The sequence below is a fragment of the Schistocerca piceifrons genome, chromosome 4 (genome assembly GCF_021461385.2).
Source record: "Schistocerca piceifrons isolate TAMUIC-IGC-003096 chromosome 4, iqSchPice1.1, whole genome shotgun sequence".
NCBI classification, from domain to species: Eukaryota; Metazoa; Arthropoda; class Insecta; order Orthoptera; family Acrididae; genus Schistocerca; species Schistocerca piceifrons.
This window is the reverse complement of record NC_060141.1, coordinates 456,653,437-456,678,028: the sequence shown is the minus strand read 5'-3', so window position 1 is coordinate 456,678,028 and position 24,592 is coordinate 456,653,437. Positions and strand designations below refer to the sequence as shown.

Here is a 24,592-nt window from a genome sequence, read left to right as displayed (position 1 = left end):
AAGGTAATGCTTATCTTTTACTATCCGCAACGTCATTTGGGTGCGAAAATACATGAGTTGGGTGGACTTTCTTGGAAGAAAAACACAAACTGAAAAAAAATGAAGAAGGATCAGATTCCAGATTCAACAATTGGAGCAAATCCACTGCAGTGAGCAGAATCTGCTTCTTTCCACTCTGTGTGGTTAGGTGGCGATCTTTACGGTAGAATGTGCAAGTCATTCTATCACTGAATGAGTGGTTCAATAGCTGTTTTCTGAATATGTCGAGTTGAAGTGCATCTGTAATTAGAGAAATGCATTTCAAACAGCTTTATAGTTCTGCACTGGACTCGTCGAAAAGCAAAACCAAAAGAATTAACAATTTAGTAGAAGGAAAACTTGCCCTTTAAAAGACTGGAGTCTTCAGCCGACACACGACGAAGCAAAAACGACTAATTGGAAGATTGCAAACGAACGTAATCTTGGCTCACGGTCTGACAAAAAACCCAAAATCTTCGATACCGCGAATCAACTTCTCGCTCCTTGCCAGCAAACCGAACAATAAGTCTTTACCGTGCGAGAAAGCTGTCTGCCACACAGATTTATACGGCCCAGTCACGTTAATGTGCCCACCACCTATGTTCGACGTCAAACTGTAACAACCACTTACAGACACTTTCTGTATAGCCTCGCAATTGCACTGCCCTTGGAAGCCCATGTAATACCTACATCTATATAACAAAAATGTTAACAAAACACGTCATCATCTTGGTACTTGCCGTCAAGGATATCTTATTCCTTCATGATTCGTAGATTACGGATTTGTACAGGCGGTCCAACTAATGCCAGTTACCAGAATGCTTTACCATCCAGAGAGAGGCTACAAGAGATTCGGTCGCTTGTGTGCACTTACTAACAGCCAAACAACTCTGCCTCATCGCATGCAGCAAAAGCTGCACCTTGACACCCTGGTGCTTTCTATGAAAACGGCTGTCTACGATCTCTTCGTGAATTCTTTGGCATTTTGGTCTTGAAGCAATTCATCTTGAGCTGAACATTCTTCTTATTGGAATTGCTGTTTATCGGCAGCTATATAAAACCGAACAAATATGAGGAATATGTTTCCACCCTCAGACTCGCAAGAGGAAGGGACATTAGATTTTAGCTTCCCGTCTTCGACGCGGTCATTGAAGATGAAGCATAATTTCACGTTTTACATTGTAGGAAGTCGGTCTTGTCCTTTAGAAGGATCCATCTCGGCACTGGCCTCAAGTCGTGGAATGACAGCACAGAAAACGTAATTCGGCATAAAAATAGCACATATTTTTAGCGATGACAAACCTTTTATAATGTGCTATTTTATCCACTTGACATCTTGTGCGTAAGGTCAGCGTAAAATGAACATGCTTTACGACAAAAAGATTTTAAGACTTGAAGATGACAGCATTGTCTGTTGAAACCGGATGTCTTAAATTTAAAAAAAATACTTATGCGATCTTAGCTGTTGAAAGGTGTTTGACGTTTTGGAGGTCTGAATTAAAATTTTATCAGCATATTTCGCATTCCTGGAAGTCACAGATAGCTTCCTCAGTTTTCATGATCTCTTGCGCAAGGATGTGGTTTTCTGTAAGAAAAGCAGAAAGTTGCTACGCTTTCCAAATTTCAACTTGGTTTGAGTAAAAGTGTGTGGATCGTGAGAGGCAGAGTGCAGACAGACAGAGCAAGTAGGCTGTCCAGGATGTCTGACAACTGGCACCTTGGGGCGGGACGGTCTAGCCGGCACATCAGCGGAGCTATCAAACAATTAGGTTGCCTCGTGGCCATTTAGCAATTGGGCCTTCATCTGGACACGTTCCAACTGACAGCTTCGGCCAAGAGCAGCTACTTGCCACGGCAGCAACGATACGCTCTCGGATGTTCACGCACTCATTCATTCACGCTGCACTATTCGTCAGCGTATCGTTTCCTGCGAAAGAAATTCCTCGAGTGATTTCTATTACCAGAAGATCGGAAAAGAGATATGTAATACTAAATGTTAGCCAATGGTGCCTGAATATGTTATTTAACTCTCGAGTCTTTAAAGAATAGAATTCCCATGTCTGAAACAGTTTCAAACGTATGCGTACTTTACAACTGAGTTAATGTGTTAAATATTTTTGACGTTAGTCACGCAAGCTCGAAAAACTTTAGCAGAGGCGTGAAATTACGCTTAAAGTCTGCCGGAAGTCGCTAATTATGAAACCTGGATAAGTGTAGTCTGGGTAATTTGCGTCCCATTGTAAACAAAGCTGGTTTTTCACGTATCTCAATATAAACAACGTCATATCTCCTGAACTATATGTCGTACAATGATACAGTTTTGCAGGTACATTTAGTGGTATACGTGTATGCCGTCTGCAAACATATTTAGTAGTAAAGAAGTAATAAATTAAAACGTCCTTTATGCTGAAGTTATACTGCAAGAACAGTTAAAATGTAGTAAGAGATGAACTTTCGTCATTTCATCATTTTGTGGGGGTTTCAGTGAGAAAAAGTTTCATGAAAATTTTAAATTACATTTGAAGTTCATTGGATCTCCACTAGCGCTCAAATTCTGGATAAGTGTAGCCGGGGTAATTTGCGGGTAGTGAGCTATGCTGCCTCAACATGGGTACACAGAGTCCATAAGTAATTCTTGATTTGCTGTGGTAAACTTTCACCATAAGATTATACGTCTTAATGAGTAGATGATGGCCCCATATTGTATTTTTAAATTCGGCCAATAATTATACGAAATATCGAATATCAATTTCCTGTTACCCTGGAAGCCGTTAGATAGGCAACCCTCAAGTGAGACTGTGTACCACGGACCACGAATCGGTTAGTAACACGGATGATGCCTTGCCTAAATCTTATTCTGCGCCATAACTAGCTAGCCCTCCTGGGAGCGAATACATCGATTCCAAGGTTTTACACATTCCAAGGTTTTTTGAAGTGCATGCTGAAGTGTTTCGATTTTAGGGTGTTTTGTACCCTCTGCGATTCCTCTTGAATCTCCTCTACTGTATCAAAACTTCGCCCCACGAACTTGATTTTCATCTCGTGGAAGAGGAGGTAGCCACGCGGGGCTAAGTCAAGCGAGTGCTGCTGGCGGGGAACGACTATCTCATGTTTAGTCAAAAATTCCTGAATAATATAAACTGCAGACCGTTGTGCATTGTCATGATGGAGTACCCAGTCGTTTTTATGACGCTTCTGTGGACATTTTCTCACTCTAACGTCTTACAACATTACGATGGATCTATTTATTAATCCTCTGTCCAGAAGGGACGATCTCTTCATGAATGATTCCGTTAACATAAAATAGCAGGCCACCATAGACTTACTGTTGAGAGTTGTCGAATCTTTTTTTCGGTCGAGGTCAACAATGATTCTTCCATCGCGAAGATTGCTGCTTAGCTTCAGAGACACAGCCATAAAACCAGCTTTCGTCACGAGTGACAACCTTTGAAAAAAAAGTTTGGATCGCTTCGAAGCAGCTGTTTACGTCCCCTGCAGACCTCATGCGACGTTGATCCTGATTATTACTAAGCAGATATTGCGCGAACTTAGCCGCAGTCCTTCCTCTCATGTTCAATTCTTCTGACAGCATGCATTCATATGTACCAGAACTGACTGCCAAGGTGTTGAAGGATTTACGGTGGTCTGTCTGCGATCTCGCAGAATCTGATCCGTCATTTTCCGAACATTTTCTGGTGTGATATCAGTTGACAGCCAACTGGAACGGACATCATCATCAGTCGGTGTCCGTCAGTTTTCGATATGCTCGTACGGGACCCAAGTCTGTACTTGACGTTAAGAATTGTCTCCAAAACGTTGCTCATACATTTAGGGCGTTTCTGCAGCGGTTTTCCCAAATTTAAATTAAGTTCTTACACAGATTGTTCTTTGAGTGTAGCCATGAAAAAACCAATAATTCATGGAAACACGGCAATCGCTTATGGTTACCGACAACTAACCAAATAATTGTGCTTACAGCCACTTACCACAGTAATTCAAAATGTCTGTACGTGCATACACCTAGCGGTATTGTAGCGTACTCGTAACCGTTTGCGCGCATATTTTAAATTTCGGGAACTTTCAGATTAAAGCTCGACTTGGAAATTTCACTCATATGATTCACAAAGCGATCACTATGTGCGAAATGCCGAGTGTAGTACGGCAAGGAATAAGATACTACAATCGCATTCTCGAAAGGCAGGGTCCAAATAGAGCAACCAAATAGATTTTTTAATCTAACGCTTTCAAGTTTTATTCGTACTGATGGTGTTTGTCAGTGACCGAATAAAGTAAAATAGTAACAGTAAAGTTCTAATTTTAGGATTTTTTTACTCCATACACATTCTGTTAATAACTTAACAAGCACCTTTTGTATTACTTAAATCATTTCAAGTGAAGTACCACGATCTCCCAGCATCTTTCATTTTCTCATATGTAGTACTGTTGGAAGGACAGACTTCGAGACTGAAGGGCACTCTGACTATTTCAGAGAGAAGTCCTCGTTCCAAATGCAGGACTCAACCTAGTTTTTTTTAACAGGTGTTCTTCGAGGAAGTGGAAGGTACAACGAAAATACTGCATGCCCCAACCCGCTCGGAGGGAATATAAACAAACCTTATGCAACTATTAAAATACGTTTGTTCATCACTCTTTTCATACCCCTTCCTTTTGCTTTTATTTGTTCCAAAACAGTTACCACACTAAACTTCGTTTTCTGTACTGATGCTCCTGTTTGTTTGATATATGCACCGCTACAGTTCTCTCACACGTTTATGTCCACGAGTAAATAGACACACACAGTACCGAAACAAATAAATAAATGCATACACTAACTTTGGACACGATGGCCAGACAAATAAAGAACGGATTTTGAAAGACTGTTACATGCTGCCTTATTGCAGTTCTCAACAGACTTCTTGAGAAACTCTGTATTCAAGAATGAATAAAGGAATTGTTCTCCAACCAAATGGTTTTTCGCACCACAAACACTACGTAATTTCCCATCGTACAACATATAACTCTATCTCCGATAATTCTTTGCTTATCCCTTCGTATACAGAGTTGTTACGCCACAGGAACCGACAGCATTCTGGACGGTAAGCCATTAAATTCGACGTTATTGTCTTGTGGGAGTCCCCAACAACTATGCTTCACATAAAGCGAAACTGTCATCATAGTTGAGTATCACTAGAGACCTGGACGGAAATTTACTCAGTTCGCAAGAATTTTTACGCCCCGTCCGGTCTTCACAAAGCGCCTTTGTCAAACACGGCAGTTTACCTTGTCGCTTCTTTGTCAAACGTCCTTTGAATGCATCAACAGAAAAGAAACGCTGGCATCTTGTTCCCCCTTCTCTTTCCCATGGCCCTGATCCAACTGGTATCACATTGCGTAACTTTTCTTACAGCTCCTGTTCAGTGTCCACTTATCTTTTAAATATGACAGAATCGCCGTAGTTTTCTTACACTAACAAAATCAAGAAATGTTAAATTTCTATTGATACTACATGCAGAAACTTGTAACTTCGTTGTTACTTTTAATTTCTTCTCTGTAGTCCGGCCAGGCAGAGAGTATCTTCGCAAAAAAAAAGAGAGAGAGAGAGAGAGAGAGAGAGAATAAGTCCGTGATGTGTTCCAGAGGTAGCGGAGTGGGTCTTATCATGTAACCTAGGTAAATCAAAAGCGTAGAAGTCTAGCGTTTTACGGTAGATATTATTTACCTCTTAGGAGGAAGAATAAAAGTAATGATAATCAGCAACGTCAAGGGAATACTAGGATTCAAATAGTCCCAAATCGCAGTTACACACAACGTCAAACATGCACATGCTTTTCCTTTATAGATAAACTGCATCGCTCTATCGAGTGAGCACAGTGGTTTATCTTCCTGTGAGGCGACCCATTCTTTACCAGGGTGACGAAATGAATGAAAACCAAGAAAATGTTACACGTCTAAACACTAGAGAAGCCGTAACAGGCAAAGCATGTATCTTGCAAAGAGGGCAGCAGGATTTTCTGTGGCACACCGGACCGGAAGAATGGAAATACACGGGACAAGTGAAATGTGGAACGACACATGCGACCTTTTGATGACCGTATTGTAGGAATGTAAAATAAATAGATAGGGGTAAGTTGTATTGATACCAACACAGGACGTTGTTTTACTTGTTCCAAGTTTTGATCTGATGACTGAAGTAGCCGAATGTACGTTATAGATAAAAAATCTGGATGATGCTATTCACAAATATCCATAATGATCGCAGATTTATTCATGAAATTTAGTTTCTTTATTAATAACACAATGAGGCAAACAAACAGCCTAAGATCAAGACACTTCAAATTGTTCCAGAATGCACGGCTCTCCATGTCACATATTCGGCTCGGTAAAGCTACTCATGTATCAAAATAATTCAGTACAGTAACAGTTATGGCGTATTCGTCGCTGCTTGGAGGTACTTCGACTTATTAAAACTATATCACCAGTACTTTGATTTCTGTCTTTAATCAGTTTATCAGGTTTATTTGAGCAAATCTGACATTGTGCTTCATAACGGTAGGGAGATTAATAAAAAATTAGAATAGCTTTCTGGCAGTGGAATACTAAGAGAAAGCGACTGTAAGGTTAAACAAGATGTTTGCAGCCCTTACAAATTGCGGCTAAATAACAGAGTCAGACGAATAATCATCATCAACCAAAGAAAAAAATAAGAAATATTCGTATTAACTGGGGGCCCACTATTTGATCAAAAACATCCGGACACCTATTAGTGGATGTTAATATCTTTATGATGGTTCGAAATCTGCTGGGGACACTTTCAACGTTTCTATATGTCTGTGGAGGAATGGCAGCCCATTTCTACCTCAACAGCCGGAATCACAGAGGTAGTTGCACGCTGGTGTTCCATGGATTTTCGGGTAGGAACTCTGGGCAAGCCGGCCGCTGTGCCCGAGCGGTTCTGGGCACTTCAGTCCGGAACCGCGCTGCTGCTACGGTCGCAGGTTCGAATCCTGCCTCGGGCATGAATGTGTGTGATGTCCTTAGGTTAGTTGGGTTTAAGTAGTTCTAAGTATAGGGGACTGATCACCTCAGATGTTAAGTCCCATAGTGCTTAGAGCCATCTGAACCATTTTTTTTTAACTCTGGGCATCCAGTCAGTTTTAGGAATCTTGTTGTCAAATGGTTCAAATGGCTCTCAGCACTATGGGACTTAAATCTGTGGTCATCAGTCCCCTAGAACTTAGAACTACTTAAACCTAACTAACCTAAGGACATCACACACTTCCATGCCAGAGGAAGGATTCGAACCTGCGATCGTAGCAGTCGCGCGGTTCCGGACTGAAGCGGCTGGAACCGCTCGGCCACCGAAATCTTGTTGTCCAGAAAACATTGCCTCACAGATGCTGCTTTATGACAGGGTAAATTGTCGGTGCTGATACAAGCAATCAGTGTCTCCAAAAGTGTTGCTCTACAGTGCGGAGTACACAACGCTGTAAGATGTGTTCATCTCCTTCCGCATTTAGCGGTTTCTTAACTGCAATAAAGGGACACCATTCTAATCGAGGAAAACACGCCATACCGGTACATTACCCCCTCCATACCTCACGGTTAGTACTAGACATGATGAAATGTAATGTACTCCAGGCGTTCGTCAAACTCAAACACTTCCATCGGATTGCCACAGCGTAAAGCATAATTCGTCACTTCGAATCACTCGTTTCCAGTCATCCACTGTCCATTGTCATCGCTCTTCACTCCATCTCAAGCGTCACCCAGCACTGGCTACAGAAATGTGTGGATTATGTGGAGCTGCTCCTTCGTTGTACCCCATTTTCTTTAACTCCCTAGGCACAGTCATTGTGCTCGCCCTACTCCTCAGCACTTTGGAACTCATGAGTGATTCCTTCTCCTGATTCCGTGCAATTTTTTACAATCGCCCTCTGAAAAGCAGAGCTGTCCCTGCCTGTCAATTCACGAGGACTGTCTGGTCTTAGTTTAGCTGTGGTTGTTTTTTTACATTTCCATTTCACAGTCAGATTATCAACCAAATGAAACTAGATGGTTACAGAGACCTTTTCAAGTCTCAAACATCTATAATGTACCGGGTGATCAAAAAGTCAGTATAAATTTGAAAACTTAATAAACCACGGAATAATGTAGATAGAGAGGTACAAATTGACACACATGCTTGGAATGAGATGGGGTTTTATTAGAACCAAAAAACAAAGTTCACAAAATGTCCGACGGATGGCGCTGGACAGCAAAACGTCAGTGACTGCGCATGACAACCGTGTATAAAAGGAGCTGTAATGAGAGAGAGAATCAGATGCGCCAGCAGTCGCTGCATGTTGACGTTACCTGAAACGCCGCTTTTAGTGAATCTGTATTATCAGAATGGGGAATGTGCTAGTTCAGCGCTATGATCCTATCGCCATAGGAAGGGGATTCGAACGGGTAAAGGTCCGTTGACAAATGCAGCTGTGGCGAGAATGATTTCGAAGTTCGAAGCCATGGGTTGTTCAGACGATAGACCCCGTTGTGGCCGACCAAGCACAAGGCGTAATGCTGTTGAGACAGTTCAGGAAGAAATGGAGACTGTAGCGGGTTCGTCTATGCACGGGGAAGTCAGCGCTCGTGCAGTCGCACGTCGGAACGGCATTCCATACACTACTGTTTGGTTGGCACTGAGGCGTACCCTCCGATGCTATCCGTACAAAATCCATTGGCATCATGAACTGTTACCTGGCGATTTAGTGAAGCGGAGGGCATTTGCGATGTGGGCGTTTCAAAAGATGGTGGAAGATGACGATTGCTTGAGTAACGTGTTGTGGACCGACGAAGCTCATTTCACGCTCCGAGGGTCTGTCAACGCCCACAACTGCAGAATTTGGGCTACCGAAAAGCCTAGAACTGTCGTGGAAACTCCATTGCACGACGAGAAAGTTACGGTATGGGTTGGATTTACCATATCTACCGTTATCGCGCTTTTTTCTTCGAGGAAATGCGTGATTCTGGTTTTGTAACTGCTAACGAAATGGTTCAAATGGCTCTGAGCACTATGGGACTTAACATCTGTGGTCATCAGTCCCCTAGAACTTAGAACTACTTAAACCTAACTAACCTAAAGACATCACACACATCCATGCCCGAGGCAGGATTCGAACCTGCGACCGTAGCAGTCGCGCGGTTCCGGACTGAGCGCCTGAACCGCTAGACCACCGCGGCCGGCGTAACTGCTAACGCGACGGGTGAGAGGTAAGCCGATATGTTACAGAATCACATCATCCCCAGCCTGGCTGATAAACACCTGCTGGAACGTACGATGTTTATGCAGGATGGCGCTCCACCCCATATTGCTAGACGCGTGAAAGATCTCTTGCGCGCGTCGTTTGTTCATGATCGTGTGCTCAGCCGCCACTTTCGTCATGCTTGGCCTCCCAGGTCCCCAGACTTCAGTTCCTGCGATTATTGGCTTTGGGGTTACCTGACGTCGCAAGTGTATCGTGATCGACCGACATCGCTAGGGATGCTGACAGACAACATCCGACGCCATAACTCCGGACACGCTTTACAGTGCTGTTCACAACATTATTCCTCGATTACAGCTACTGTTGAAGAATGATGTTGGACATACTGAGCATTTCCTGTAAAGAACATCATCTATGTTAATTATTGCTATTCTGATCAGATGAAGCGCCATCTGTCGGACATTTTTTGAACTTTTGTAATTTTTTGGTTCTAATAAAACCCCATGTCATTCCAAGCATGTGTGTCAGTTTGTACCTCTCTATCTACATTATTCCGTGATTTATTCAGTTTTCAAATTTATACTGACTTTTTGATCACCTGGTATATATGCGGACTGAAGCAACAAATGGAAATACGTGTTAATGTCGGGATTGGAACTCAGATCTCTTGCCCACTAGGCAGAAGTGCAAACCATTACGCCACCCTGGCCCAGTGACTCTGCACAGCTGCACGCACTACCTTAGCACGCCTTCCTCCTTAATACAGACTCATATTCACGTCTCAGCCCACATGGCATTCCACTTAAACTAGAACGGCATTGCAAATACTTTCCAATTGTATTGGAATAGTATCTCAACATCGAACTAAACGGGGGAGCCTGCCCGAAATCAGGCATAGGTGCTTTAATCAAATGAAACTATGTGGTTCCAGAGACCTTCCGCCTAGAGAGCAGGAGACCCAGGTCCGAATCCTGGCCTTAGTACAAATTTTCATTCGTCGCTTCAGTCTGCGTATATAGATCGCAGATGTTTTGAGACTTGAAAAGGTTTCTGGAACCACATAATTTCATTTGATTAATGCATCTATGCCTGGGTTTCAGGGAGGCTCGCTCGTTTCGTTCGATGATCAGATAGTATTTCAACATAGGTGGAAAGTATTTGCAGTGCTGTTCAAGTTTAGATGGAATACCATGTGGGCTGAGGGGTGAATGGGAATTTGGATTGAGGAGGGAGGTGTACTAGGATAGTTAGTGTAGGGTAGATCGTGCAGTTATGTAATGCTACCATGCTACAGTGGCTTAGTCGTTAGTTAATCTGAAGAATAAGCAGTAGAGCTGTGTTCGAATCCCGCCCTCGATACAGATTTTTCATTGGTGCTTCAGTCTACATTTATACATCATAGTATCAACAGCTGACCTGGGCAGCTTACGAAGCGTTGGAGTATCTCTGATGGATATATTACTCAAATGGCATCTAACGACTAGTCCACGTTCGAAATCACTGAGCTCCGCTGACTGACCCATTCTTTTGTTACTGTTTCTCTAATGACAACACTATACTCTCCAGTTCCTTTTATACTGCTGGCAGGTCCACTTCTCGTGACATCTACTGGTCAGTTCCACTTTAGATAGGCGTATCCGGATACTTTCGATCGGATAGCGTACACCTGTCTGTGAGGAAGAGAGAAGTCAGACACAGATACTAGTACATTAGAGGAATTGTAATTCACGTATGAAAGAGGTCGCTTAAAAGAACATTGTTGTTGTTGTTGTGGTCTTCAGTCCTGCGACTGGTTTGATGCAGCTCTCCAAGCTACTCTATCCTGTACAAGCTTCTTCATCTCCCAGTACCTACTGCAACCTACATCCTTCTGAATCTGCTTAGTGTATTCATCTCTTGGTCTCCCTCTACGATTTTTACCCTCCTCACTGCCCTCCAATACTAAATTGGTGATCCCTTGATGCCTCAGGACATGTCCTACCAACCGATCCCTTTTTCTAGTCAAGTTCTGCCACAAACTTCTCTTCTCCCCAACATTATTCGACTAAATTTCTTCACTATCAGCCGCTTGCGAGTGTGGGACCTTTATCAAATTAAATTAAGGAGAAACCAAAAACATTCTAAGAATTGATGCACTATTCGTACGGATTTGTTTAGCCAACATGAGAGTTTCGCGGAAACGCTCAACAGACTGCTGTGCAGGACGATACAAGAGATACCACGTGAATCATGGAGAGCTTTGCTCAGGAAATTCAGAGCGCGGACTTTCCAAAATGAGTCAAATAAACATATTGTTTTTTTCCGAGATCTCGCGAGTACCATTGTCATAGGGTCAGCACTTTACTAGTCAACAGGCGGTCTCAGTACCCTCAGGAAAAAGGAGCTTCGAATCGTTGAACCGATTAACGTTCATCAATGCCCCAATACAGATATAGCGTTTTTATGTCGGATAAATACACTGACGGGAAAAAATCTCAACACCAAAAATAATTTATGCAGATTAATGAAATTTCGGGAATACGTTTGTTTAGGTAACATTCACTGATCAGCCAGAACATTATGACCATCCACCTAATAGCCGGTATGTCCACCTTTGGCACGGATAACAACAGCGATGCTTCAAGGCTTGGATGCAATGAGGTCTTGGTAGGTCGCTGGAAGGAGGTGGTACCTCATCTGCACACAGAAGCCACCTAATTCCCGTAAATTCCACGGAGCGGGCGACGAGCTCTGGCACCACGTTCAATCACGTTCCAGATGTGTTCGATCGGGTTAAGGTCCGGCGAGTTGGGGGCCAGCACATCGATTGGAACTGTGTTCCTCAAACCACTCCGTCACACTCCTCTCCTTGTAACATATACTATCTTATTGAAAAACGCCACTACCGTCGCGAGGCATGGTCGTCATGAAGGGGTGTACATGGTCTGGAAACCAGTGTACGATACTCCTTGGCTGTCATGGTGCCTTGCACGAGATCCACTGGACCCATGAATGCCCACGTGAATGTTCCTCAGAGCATAATGGAGCAGCCACCGGCTTGTCACCACTCCACAGCACAGGTGTCAAGGAGCTGTTCGCCTGGAAGACGACGAATTCGCGCCCTACTATCGCCATGATGAAGAAGGCATCAGGATTCATCAGACAATGCAACGCTGTGCCGCTGTGCCAACGTCCAGTGCCGATGGTCAAGTGTCCATTTCAGTCGTAGTTGCCGATATCGTGGGATTAATATTGGCACACGCATGGGTCGTCGGCTGTGGAGGCCCATCGTTGGGAGTGTTCGGTGCACTGTGTGTTCGGACACACTTGTACTCTGCCCAGCATTAATGTCTGATGATAATTCCGCCACAGTTTCCCGCCTGTCCTATTTTGTCAGTCTGCCCAGCCTACGACTTCTGACATCTGTAGTGAGGGGTGGCCGCTAACCCCACGACGTCTGAACGTTGTTTCATCTCTGTTTCGCCACGTGTTGAAGACACTCACCACAGCATTCCTCGAACAACTAAGTCGTGCATTTTCCGAAACGCTTGTGACGAGCCTCCGAGCCATTACAATCTGCCCTCGGTCGAAGTCAGGTAGATCGCATGCGTTCCCCGTTCTACGCAGGGCAGCACGTTCACTGATATTACATGCACCTTGCGTGTGTCTGACTAGCAGTCATTGCTCACCAGGTGACGCTGCTATCGCCTAGAAGGGTTTATATCGATATTGGGTCGGTGGTCATAATGGTCTCTCTGATCAGTGTATTTAAGTGATTAACACTGGAAGAGCACACGTTAATGTAAGCGCGAGATAAGTCATTGAAAATGTGAAATGCTGGTAAGTAAATGACACGTGCAACCCCAGAATTTTTTAATGTAAGCTTGCAAACGTGCATGCATTGTGTTTTACAGATGCCGGATGTCAGTTTGTGGGATGGAGACATATGCTTGTTTCGCTTGTTCGCTCAATACAGGGGCACTTAATTCTGTTTGTGAATAACGCTGGAGTTGTCGTCCGATGATGTCCCATATGTGCTCCATATTAGACAGATCTGGTGATCTACCAGGCCAAGACAACATGTCGACACTCAGGAGAGCATTATGAGTTACTGCAGCGATATGTGGGCGAGAGTTATCCTGTTGGAAAACACCCCCTGGAATGCTGTTCATGAATGGCAGCACAACAGGTCGAATCACCAGACTGACGTACAGTTTTACAGTCAGGCTGCGTAGAATATCTACGGACGTCCTCCTGCTATCATACCTCAAACCTTAACTGCAGATCTAAGTCCAGAGTGCCTAGCACTCATACAGGTTGGTTGTAGTTCCTCAAGTACCTTCTTTCTAACCAACATACGGCCATCATTGGCACAGAGGCAGAACCAGCTTTCATCAGAGAGCATATTAGACCTCCACCCTCCCCTCCAACGAATTCTTGCTTGACGCCACTGAAACTGCAAACGGCGGTAGTGTGGGGTCAGTGGAATGCACGGTACAGGGCGTCTGATTCATAGCTGTTCTTGAAGAACCAATTTCTAGCAGTTCGCTGTGTCACTGTTGTGCCAACTACTGCTCAAATTACTGCTACAGATACAGTACGATGTGAAAGAGCCATACGCCAACATAATGATCTGCCCTCTCGGCAGTGCTACGTAGTAGTCCGAATCTTGGTCTTCATGCGACTGGATATTCTCGTGATCACCACTGCCAGCAATCCTGTAAAGTTGCTACATTCCTGCCAAGTCTTTGTGCAGCATCGCAGAAGAAGAACCAGCTTCTCGTACCTCTATTACATGATCTGTCCAAACTCAGTGAGGTGTTGATAAACCGTCTTTGTTGCCTGAATGGCATTCTTGAATAACATCGACTCGCCACGTCCAGTTTCAAAGCTAACTAATGCTCACGGCCGTTGGAGCGTGTATTTAAAGCAAACCTGACTTGCATCCTCATAGTGGCGCTACTAGAGAGACTCATGCGACTGGCGCGAAATTTTGATACATATCATCTTTCAGATGTAGAAACACGCTTACCACCTTTCGTTTATGTTGCACAACTCCTTCTTGGTGTTGCAGTTTTTCTTCCATTATTGTGGACGTGTTCATCCATCCGTCTTTCGCGAGTGTACATGTAAATTAACTGTTATTAAATCAGAGAGTGAAACAGCTGCAGAATCCCTCTATGTCATATATTTCTCCACCACCCTAAACAAACTAAACCACATTAAAGATCGCTTCACAGGCGTCTATTGTGTTAGCACTGTCCGTAATGTCATCAACTTGCTGTTAACAAATTGGAGACTGGCCTCAGTCTCCCCGAATGATGCAAATCAACTGTTGTTTTAACACACGAGGGATCTTTTTTATCAACCTCCGATCCGTCGTTAACGAAAACCACAGTGAAAATCTAAAATGTTTTATTTGCGACCTTTAGGTACACCTTCTAGCTATTTCTGTTCACCGCCGCGCGAACTTAGACATTTGCTATACGATGGTACCAACTTCCCCATACCCTCATCATAGAAGACAGCCACCTGTGCTTTCCGCCAGTTCTCTACTCTGGTCTGCAGGACGTTGTCTGTCTAAAAATGCTGTCCCCATAGCCATCGCTTCATGTGAGTGAAGAGGTGAAAATTAGAGAGAGCCAAGTTCACACTGTATGGCGGGTGGTCAACGCTTCCCATCGAAAACGCCGAGGGAGTGTCGTTGTTGCAGCTACAGTGTTCAAATGGTTCAAATGGCTCTGAGCACTATGGGACTTAACATCTGTGGTCATCAGCCCGCTAGAACTTAGAACTACTTAAACCTAACTAACCTAAGGACATCACACACATCCTTGCCCGAGGCAGGATTCGAACCTGCGGCCGTAACGGTCACGCGGTTCCAAACTGAAGCGCCTAGAACCGCACGTCCACACCGGCCGGCAGCTACAGTGTGCGGTTGGGAATTGTCATGAAGTAGGAAACGCATGACAGTTATGCTATATGGGCTGCATGAAATCAGGCGAAATCCCTCGGCACAACCTTCACACGTGACTTATCTACTAGCTAACTGTGCACTCAGAGCCGAAAAGTGCGATGTGAAGTGATAGATGGGCATACCAAAGACGCCGTGCAACACATGTGCACAAAACTTTACCAGATTTTCACTGTCGTTTTAACGTCGCAACCGCCTGAAAGTTGAAAACAAATAGCCCTCTTATGTTTCGAAAACAATTACTTTGTAACTGTAGATGCAATAAACGTGTAAGATGTTTCACTTGAAGTGATGAAACTTGGTTTATCTAATCGTAAAAATCTTTCTATGAAATATTAAATTTAGCAGAGATAAGACATGTTTTACTGCATCATGTTTGCCTCCACAGCTGAGTGGTCAGTGGTGCAGAATGTCCTGCGAGGGCCCCGGGCTCAATTCCTGGCTGGGTCGGAGATATGCTCCCCTCAGGGATTGGTTGTTGTATCGTCTTCATCATCATTTCATCCTCATTAACACGCAATTCACCGAAGCGGTGGTAACTGAAAAAGACTTGCACTGTGCGACCAGTCTAACCGACAGGTGGCCCTCGCCACATGACATTTCACTTCACTGAAGCATGTTCTTTTCTGAAGTGTGGTATGTTTTGATATATTTAGGCATACAAAGAGGTACTTCACAATTCGGACACGACCAGGATGTTTCTTTCCGGCATGTTTTTCCCTTCTGGCTCTTACTGACATTGGAACACACTTTGCAGACACATGTTGGATGCGGTTTCTTTTATGGAGCTGTTTTGGAAAAGTTCATTTAATCAATAACAATATTTCAAACACTTCGTTATATTGTTTTCTTTTATGTGTTACTTGCCTGGGCATCCAGTCAAACAGAAATCGGGATCAATATCAGAATCATCTATTTCCCTTTCTGAACAGGAGTCTCTGATTATTTTTTTTTTATTCCAGGGCATTTAAACCATGGCTATCATCGAAATTCGTAAAGCCAAAACTATGTAGAACTCGAGTAGAGTGCCAGCAAAGATGCAGGTAGCAGGCGCAAGCAGTAAGGGACTAAACTCAAAACAGAAACATAGAGAGCTTTTTTTTGGAGTACAGATAGTTCAGAATCATTCAAGATCCAACTTAAGAAGTCTTAGGGTGGGTCATTAAAAATACAACAAATAAAGAGCCACGTGGTAGGACAATGCTGAGACCCTTCCTCCCCAGTCCACATGACTACCAAGAAAGGGCAGGAGGTGCAATGTTGACTACGAATTTTTACTCACAGCACGAGCAAGACACTGGCGCCGTCCGCCTGACTTAAAGTGCCGCTGCTCGAGTCGTACTCGGGTTCTGTCCAGACTTTGCTAATAGGGATCCAAAAACTAGCTCCAAAAGTCAGCCAAAACTATTTGTTTTCTGACAAAAAGGGTTAAAGTTTTAAAAAATCTTTTTTTACGAGGTTACCGGTTTCGGTCTAATCTAACACTGATATATGTACATACGCCGGACGGAGTGGACGAGCGGCTCTAGTCGCTACAGTCTGGAACCTCTCGACCGCTTCGGTCGCAGGTTCAAATCCTGCCTTGGGAATGGATGTGTGTGATGTCCTTAGGTTAGTTAGCTTTAAGTAGTTCTAAGTTCTAGGGGACTGATGACCTCAGAAGTTAAGTCCCATAGTGCTCAGAGCCATTTGAACCATTTGTACATACAATAGAATTCTATTATACGTATATATTTCAGTGTGAGGTCTGAAGATGGTTCAAAACAGACCGAAATCGGTGACCTCAAAAAAAAAAGTTGATTGCTATTGTGACTGTTCATGTTCATTTTTAAGTAATAAAAAGACATTGTTCTCCAAGAGAAATGTTCACAAAAATTAAAGTTTTTAATTCTCATCTCCTTCGCAGGTCGTCGACGCAGAATTATGCTGAGAAGCGGGAACAGCAGAACGGTGGACCGCGGCCGAAGGAAGACCTCAGGAAGAGGATCCGAGCAGCCTTGCCTCAGGTAAGCCACAATGAGGTGGCTGTTGAAGTGCTTCAAAGTGAATTAGACTGTAATCGACTTGATAATGTGGCCATACGCCTGCCTTTCGTCATATTCACTGTCAGGGGTTAGACGTTCGCCTTCGTGGGTCAGCTTTATTCATGGCATCGCCTTCTGGTTCTTCCAGGACTTCTTTTTGCATCTGGTACATACTCCACTGCTGCTGCTCTAAAGTCCTTTCACATGATCCTTCCAGTTATCTCTTTGTTCATCTATTTGATGGTTTATTGGTTCAGATTTGAACTTTCCTTATATAAAATTTTGTACATCCTTATACGGCTGTTAGGAGCCTCATTTCAGACGCTTGAATCTTATTTCTCTGTCGTTTGATAAGCCCAAATTGGCGCCCATTTTCTCACACCAAGGCTTGCAAATCAGCAACCTGTACTTCTGTGCAAAATTAATTTTAATTTGAATAAATCTGTAATCAGTGTGTAACTTTATGTGATGAAAGTAAAAGTAGGGAACAATTTAAAGAACTGACTAGCTATCAGCTCATTAACTGTGTGGGTGACACATGATGAATATCTTCGAGCGATGGAATGTAATAGAATGGCTTATTATTCTACTGTCGAGCTTTAATTGGTGAAGCGAACACAAATGTTACAAATTGCGAGGACTAGCTGTTCTCGTAATTTATAATATTCGTGTTGAGTTGGCGTATTAAAGTTCGGTAATTGAATAATTAGTGATTTTATTACATTTCGTCACTCAAAGGGGTACATCATGTCCCACCCACTCTAGGTGGCAATTTGCTACTGATTTCAGTATTCTAGTTCTTGCGTATTAAGAGTGGAGAGGAGCTTCAGGTTTGGAAACGAAGTGCTGCAACCACTGACGTCATCTAACCTCAATCCTATTGACTTCATTTGAGACACTATCGAATGAGACATTTGGACTCCGGACTCAGCTTCAACGACGTTTGAGAGTTATGCACTGCATTTGAGCGATCATCTGTAATGATGATTCCCTGTCATTTTGGAGTTTTGAGGAGTCCGTGGCACGAGTCATTACCTCATTCTCCAAGGCAACAGATCGTACTATCTCGGGCTAATTCATCTGTTCGTGAGGAGAGAGTTGCGCCTTCATCATCACATTAAACGAGTAACCGTGCTGACCCCACGACGACTGCGGCGAAATCTAACAAGTTTTGCGCTGAGGCTACCTGTCACGGCCTTACAAAGCATCGAGTGAATAAGTGGAAACGAGTAATGGTTCTACTTTCAGCTGCTCCTCACACCGCATCATAATGCATCCAAAGTCTAGTGGTACAGTGAAATAGGGATGATTTCAGTATGCTCTCGCCTCTAATGTTATACAGAAAAATGGGTGAATTCAACGTGCACCCTACCTATGGTGGCATAACGAGAGACACAACTAGAGAGGAGAATAACGCAAAACTGTGTCGATTGATGAGCGCAGATACCACCCACGTCGTCTGCCAGTACAGTGACGACTAGGCGAGTGGCAACGTAGCGTGAGGCAACAACTAACAGGAGCAAGTCCGGATATCACAGTAAGAGGAGACATAGACTACAACTGCAAGACTGTGGTGTTTGTTGAAGGAGCAATGGCTATTGGAAGATGTACGAAGTGTGTTCAAGACGTAACGGGCATTTTACAATTTCACGTGTTGTATCAGAATCGTGCGATTTTTTCGTTGTTATATGGGTTAACGTGTCTGAAAAGTATCTGTACTATGTTAGCAATATGAATCTGCTGTCAGCCGTCAAAAAATGTTTTACGCAAATGGATCAGAGAATTTGTACTTAAGCTTGCTGTAAGAACGGTATAAAGTTGAGCAAAGTTTTAGAAATGTTAAATATTGTCTTCGATGAGTCTACTTTGCGCAAAACAAGGGCTTGCGAGTGTTACAAGCGTTTGTAAGAAAACTTTGAAGACGTCGAAGATGACGATAGCCCTGGACGCCGGAGCACATCATCAGACGATGAAATCGTGGAAAAAGTTATAGAAATGGTTATGAACGATCGCTGAATCGCGATCAGAGAAGCTGCTGGTGATGTTGGCATGTCATCTGGCTCGTGTAATGATATTTCTTCGGAAGTTCTGATTGTGAAACATGTGAGGTCAATATTCATTGCAAAGCTGTCGAATTTTGAAGAAAAACAGCGGCGAATGCAAGTTTCTTGGGAGTCACAAGATGAAATCAACAACAAGACTTGTCATAACAGATGATGAAACATATGCTTACCGATATGACGTCGACACTGAGGCTCAACTGCCCCAGTGAAAGCTTTATGGGCAGCCAACTCAGAAAATACCTCCGCAAGTGCTTTCAAATGTGAATCTCTTCCTAAAATTAAAATAAAGAACTGTCGTTTTACACGCACAGATGAGACTGAAACGTATCGCTGAGGGAGCTAAAAGCTATTGGAAAGTGGAGTTCCAGAAATTTTTAGGGGGACTCAAAAAAAAAGCGGTGGCTAAAGTAGATACGAGGAGTGTTCAGTAAGTAACGCAACACATTTTTTCTGAAAGCAAGTTAACGTTATTTAAGATTCCATTCCATACTCTTTTGACTTCCCAAACCTGTTTCTCAACATGATCTCCGTTCAATGCGGCGGCCTTGCGCCCCCTATTGGGGGCGACGTTGAAGCCAACGTCTTGCTGCATTAATAACCTTCCCATCATCCAAGCATTGCATCCATGTAGTGCATCCTTCATTGAGCCAAATAGATGAGAGTCGGGAGGTGTAAATCCGGGCTGCAGCGAAGATGAGGAAGAATAGTCCAACGAAGTTTTGTGAGCTCCTCTCAGGTAATCAGACTCTTGTGAGGTCTTGCTTTGTCATGGAGGCGAAGTTCTTGTACATTTTTGTGGCGACGAACACGTTGAAGTCGTTTCTTCAGTACACTTCAGAGTTGATCATTGCACCATGAAGGAGGGAGGGAGGGCATCAAACAAAATAGCCCCTTCAGAGTTCCAGAAGACCATCGCCCTGACTTTGCCGACTCAAGGTGAGGCGTTGAACTTATTCTTCAGAGGAGAGTGGAGTGGTGCCACTCCATTGATTGTAGTTTTTAAACTTCCTGGGAGATTAAAACTGTGTGCCGGACCGAGACTCGAACTCGGGACCTTTGCCTTTCGCGGACAAGTGCTCTACCAACTGAGGTACCCAAGCACGACTCACGCCCCGTTCTCATAGCTTTACTTCTGCCAGTATCTCGTCTCCTACCTTCCAAACTTTACAGAAGCTCTCCTGCGAACCTTGCAGAACTAGCACTCCTGAAAGAAAGGATACTGCGGAGACATGGCTTAGCCAAGGCCTGGGGGATGTTTCCAGAATGAGATTTCCACTCTGCAGCGGAGTGTGCGCTGATATGAAACTTCCTGGCAGATTAAAACTGTGTGCCAGACCGAGACTCGAACTCGGGACCATTGCCCGCGAAAGGCAAAGGTCCCGAGCTTTGTGTGTTCAATACCTGTACGAAAATGTCAATGTCGCAAAGACATATAGACCAAAACAAATGCATTGTTGGAATTCCTAAACATATATGTTTCCCACTGCAAGGACGTTTAACGAATTTACCGATTACTTTGTTTCACCAGAATAGAAAGTAGAATAATAAATAGGCCAAGAATAATAAATAGGCTAAAACTGAAGAGTAATTAATAGGTCATCTCTTGGTGATAGAGCTTGCGGCATTTTTGTATCCTGTTTTCGAATCATCGACTGCACAGTTGAGAAGAGATGCATACCACATTCTCAAACAGTTTTTTTATCAGAGTTAAGTCCTCTGTTTCATTGAATAGTGCTTTTTGATATCTAAAATATGTGCTTTTCTGTATCCACTCACTTCATCCAAACATTTCGTTTTTTTTCTTAATTGCGATTTTCTTAACGAATTTTCTTCAATAATAATAATAATAATGCAACAACGGAGGAGGCCACTCTGTTTTTTAAACCACAAAACAGTAATCTGCCATTTGCCCATGTCACGACGCACCTCTTGTGGTAACACTACTGCAAGCACCTGGAGAAGCGACTTGCAGAAATAAACTTGCACAAGTTTTTGTTCTGATGTGAGTACTTCATGCGAGCTACAAAGGAAGTTATGCGGCTAGACGCACGGGGGATGCGTAGCACGTTTACACCCAATCCCACGAGGCCTGTAACCGCAGCAGCTACCGAAGTTCCCAAACTTTCATCAACATCACTACAACACTTGCCACTTGCACTAAATTTCACACATCTTTCCTGTGGGATCGTCCATTGCAAGTAGAGATTTTTTGTATACATATACAGGGTGGTCCACTGATAGTGGCCGGGCCAAATATCTCACGAAATAAGCATCAAACGAAAAAACTACGAAGAACGAAACTTGTCTAGCTTGAAGAGGGAAACCAGATGTCGCTATGGTTGGCCCGCTAGATGGCGCTGCCATAGATCAAACGGATATCAACTGCGTTTTTTTTTAAATAGGAACCCCCATTTTTTATTACATATTCGTGTAGAACGTAAAGGAATATAAATGTTTTAGTTGGACCACTTTTTTTGTTATGTGATAGATGGCTCTGTAATAGTCACAAACGTATAAGTACGTGGTATCACGTAACATTCCGCCAGCGCGGACGGTATTTGCTTCGTGATCATTACCCGTGTTAAAATGGACCTTTTACCAATTGCGGAAAAGGTCGATATCGTGTTGATGTATGGCTATTGTGATCAAAATGTCCAACGGGCTCGGTATCCTGGACGACGTCATCCAAGTGTCCGGACCATTCGCCGGATAGTTACGTTATTTAAGGAAACAGGAATTGTTCAGCCACATGTGAAACGTCAACCACGACCTGCAACAAATGATGATGCCCAAGTAGGTGTTTTAGCTGCCGTCGCGGCTAATCTGCACATCATTAGCAGATAAATTGCGTGAGAATTGGGTATCTCAAAAACGTCGGTGTTGAGAATGGTACATCAACATCGATTGCACCCGTACCATATTTCTATGCACCAGGAATTGCATGGCGACGACTTTAAACGTCGTCTACACTTCTGCCACCGGGCACAAGAGAAATTACGGGACGATGACAGATTTTTTGCACGCGTTCTATTTAGCGACGAAGCGTCATTCACCAACAGCGGTAACGTAAACCGGCATAATATGCACTATTGGGCAACGGAAAATCCACGATGGCTGCGACAAGTGGAACATCAGCGACCTTGGTGGGTTAATGTATGGTGCGGCATTATGGGAGGAAGGATAATTGGCCCCCATTTTATCGATGGCAATCTAAATGGTGCAATGTATGCTGATTTCCTACGTAATGTTCTACCGATGTTACTACAAGATGTTTCACTGTATGACAGAATGGCGATGTACTTCCAACATGATGGATGTCCGGCACATAGCTCGCGTGCGGTTGAAGCGGTATTGAAAAGCATATTTAATGACAGGTGGATTGGTCGTCTAAGCACCATACCATGGCCCGCACGTTCACCGGATCTGACGTCCCCGGATTTCTTTCTGTAGGCAAAGTTGAAGTATATTTGCTATCGTGATCCACCGACAACGCATGACAACATGCACCAACGCATTGTCAATGCATGTGCGAACATCACGGAAGGCGAACTACTCGCTGTTGAGAGGAATGTCATTATACGCGTTGCCAAATGCATTGAGGTTGACGGACATCATTTTGAGCATTTATTGCATTAATGTGGTATTTACAGGTAATATCACGCTGTAACATCATGCGTTCTTAGAAATAATAAATTCACAAAGGTACATGTATCACACTGGAACAACCGAAATGAAATATTCAAACGTACCTACGTTCTGTATTTTAATTTAAAAAACCTACCTGTTACCAACTGCTCGTCTAAAATTGTGAGCCATATGTTTGTGACTATTACAGCGCCATCTATCACAAAGCGAAAAAAGTGGTCCAACTAAAACATTCATATTTCTTTACGTACCACACGAATATTAATAAAAAATGGGGGTTCCCATTTAAAAATACGCAATTGACATCCGTCTGACCTATGGTAGCGCCATCTAGCAGAAAAACCATATATATAACATTTTATCTGTTAGTACTGTAGTCTTATTTGTCGTGTGTTGTGTGGTACTGAGCAACGTCAGTAGAAAGTTCGTTTATGTAAAAGTTCGATGACGCTTTCTTGGCCAGGGGTTTACCGTACGAGGTCAGTCGAGAGAAACGCTCTGCCCGTTTCAACAATTGTTCTTGATAATGCTCCTAAACATTATGTTGTTATTGACTAGGCATCGACCACGGAGAAGCGAAAGTGGTGATGAAATTGATTGGCTTCAGCGTCATAATGTCGATCGAAGCAAGCAATAATCCTAAAAATGTGGAAGTTATGGATCTAATATCTCTCCACAAACTACCGTTTCCCCGACATGAAATAGACGAAATGACAAAAATATATGTACATACTGACGTAAAGTTGCCGCGTTATCGCTGCCATTTAAACCAACATAAATGAGATGTGCAAAAATTATAAAAGTTACGCTGACAGCAATAATAACAAATTTATTCTGTCTGCTGTCGCAGCGCTCACCAACGAAAGTCACCTTGGTAGACTGAAGTTGGAAGACTGTCAGTCATACGCGATCTTGGAAAAAGCATGACAGAATGAAGTTATTTTAGACAATTTGGAAAAATGAGTAATGAACACACTACTGTCTTGTAAATTATTTATTCACAATCCATTTCTGTCATAGACCATCTTCACAGTCGAAAGATGTCTTTTATAAAGGCAACATCACATCACATTCATACTTTTAGACATATGATGAAGCCCATTGATGACTTGAAAAACATCAATGTTCTTCATTTCATGTCTAAAGGCATTAATTTCATGTGATGTTGCCTATGTAACAGATATTTTTCCGCTATGAAGATGGCCTGTGATCGAAATCATCTGTGGGTAAATAATTTAAAAGACAGCACTGTGTTCACCATGTACAGTTGAGGAAATGATCAAGTGATCGATTAAACAACAGTCACAGTTACGAGACTAATAACAGTAGAATTCTTTAGTTATCGCCATAAAAACGATTTACAGCAGGAAAAATCATATCAGAAAGCTATTATCGGGAAATGTGTCCAAACGAAGTTCATCTGTGGAATTCAGTCTTTATCATACAAAATAAGTCTCTCTCACTGCAATGTGATTGCTGCTAACAGTGAGGTGGTATAAATCTCTTTCACTGCAATATAATTGCTGCTACATTGAAGCAATGTATTTTGCATTGCAATTCCTGCTAAACCGATACTGTTTCCCCCTTCAACATGCAAAAATATTTCTTTTGTCGTAGAAATCAGTAGTCAGCCTAACCAGAAAAAGA

General features: G+C 43.1%; 1 protein-coding gene across 1 annotated transcript in view; it reads left to right on the top strand.

The window, feature by feature from the left end:
* The window catches only part of LOC124795910 (facilitated trehalose transporter Tret1-like), a 479,061-nt gene that overhangs the window by 324,372 nt on the left and 130,097 nt on the right, over positions 1-24,592 (top strand). The window contains exon 4 of the mRNA XM_047259990.1: positions 17,120-17,219. Within this exon, the coding sequence (XP_047115946.1) occupies positions 17,120-17,219 (100 nt within the window). The remainder of the gene's footprint in view (positions 1-17,119; positions 17,220-24,592) is intronic.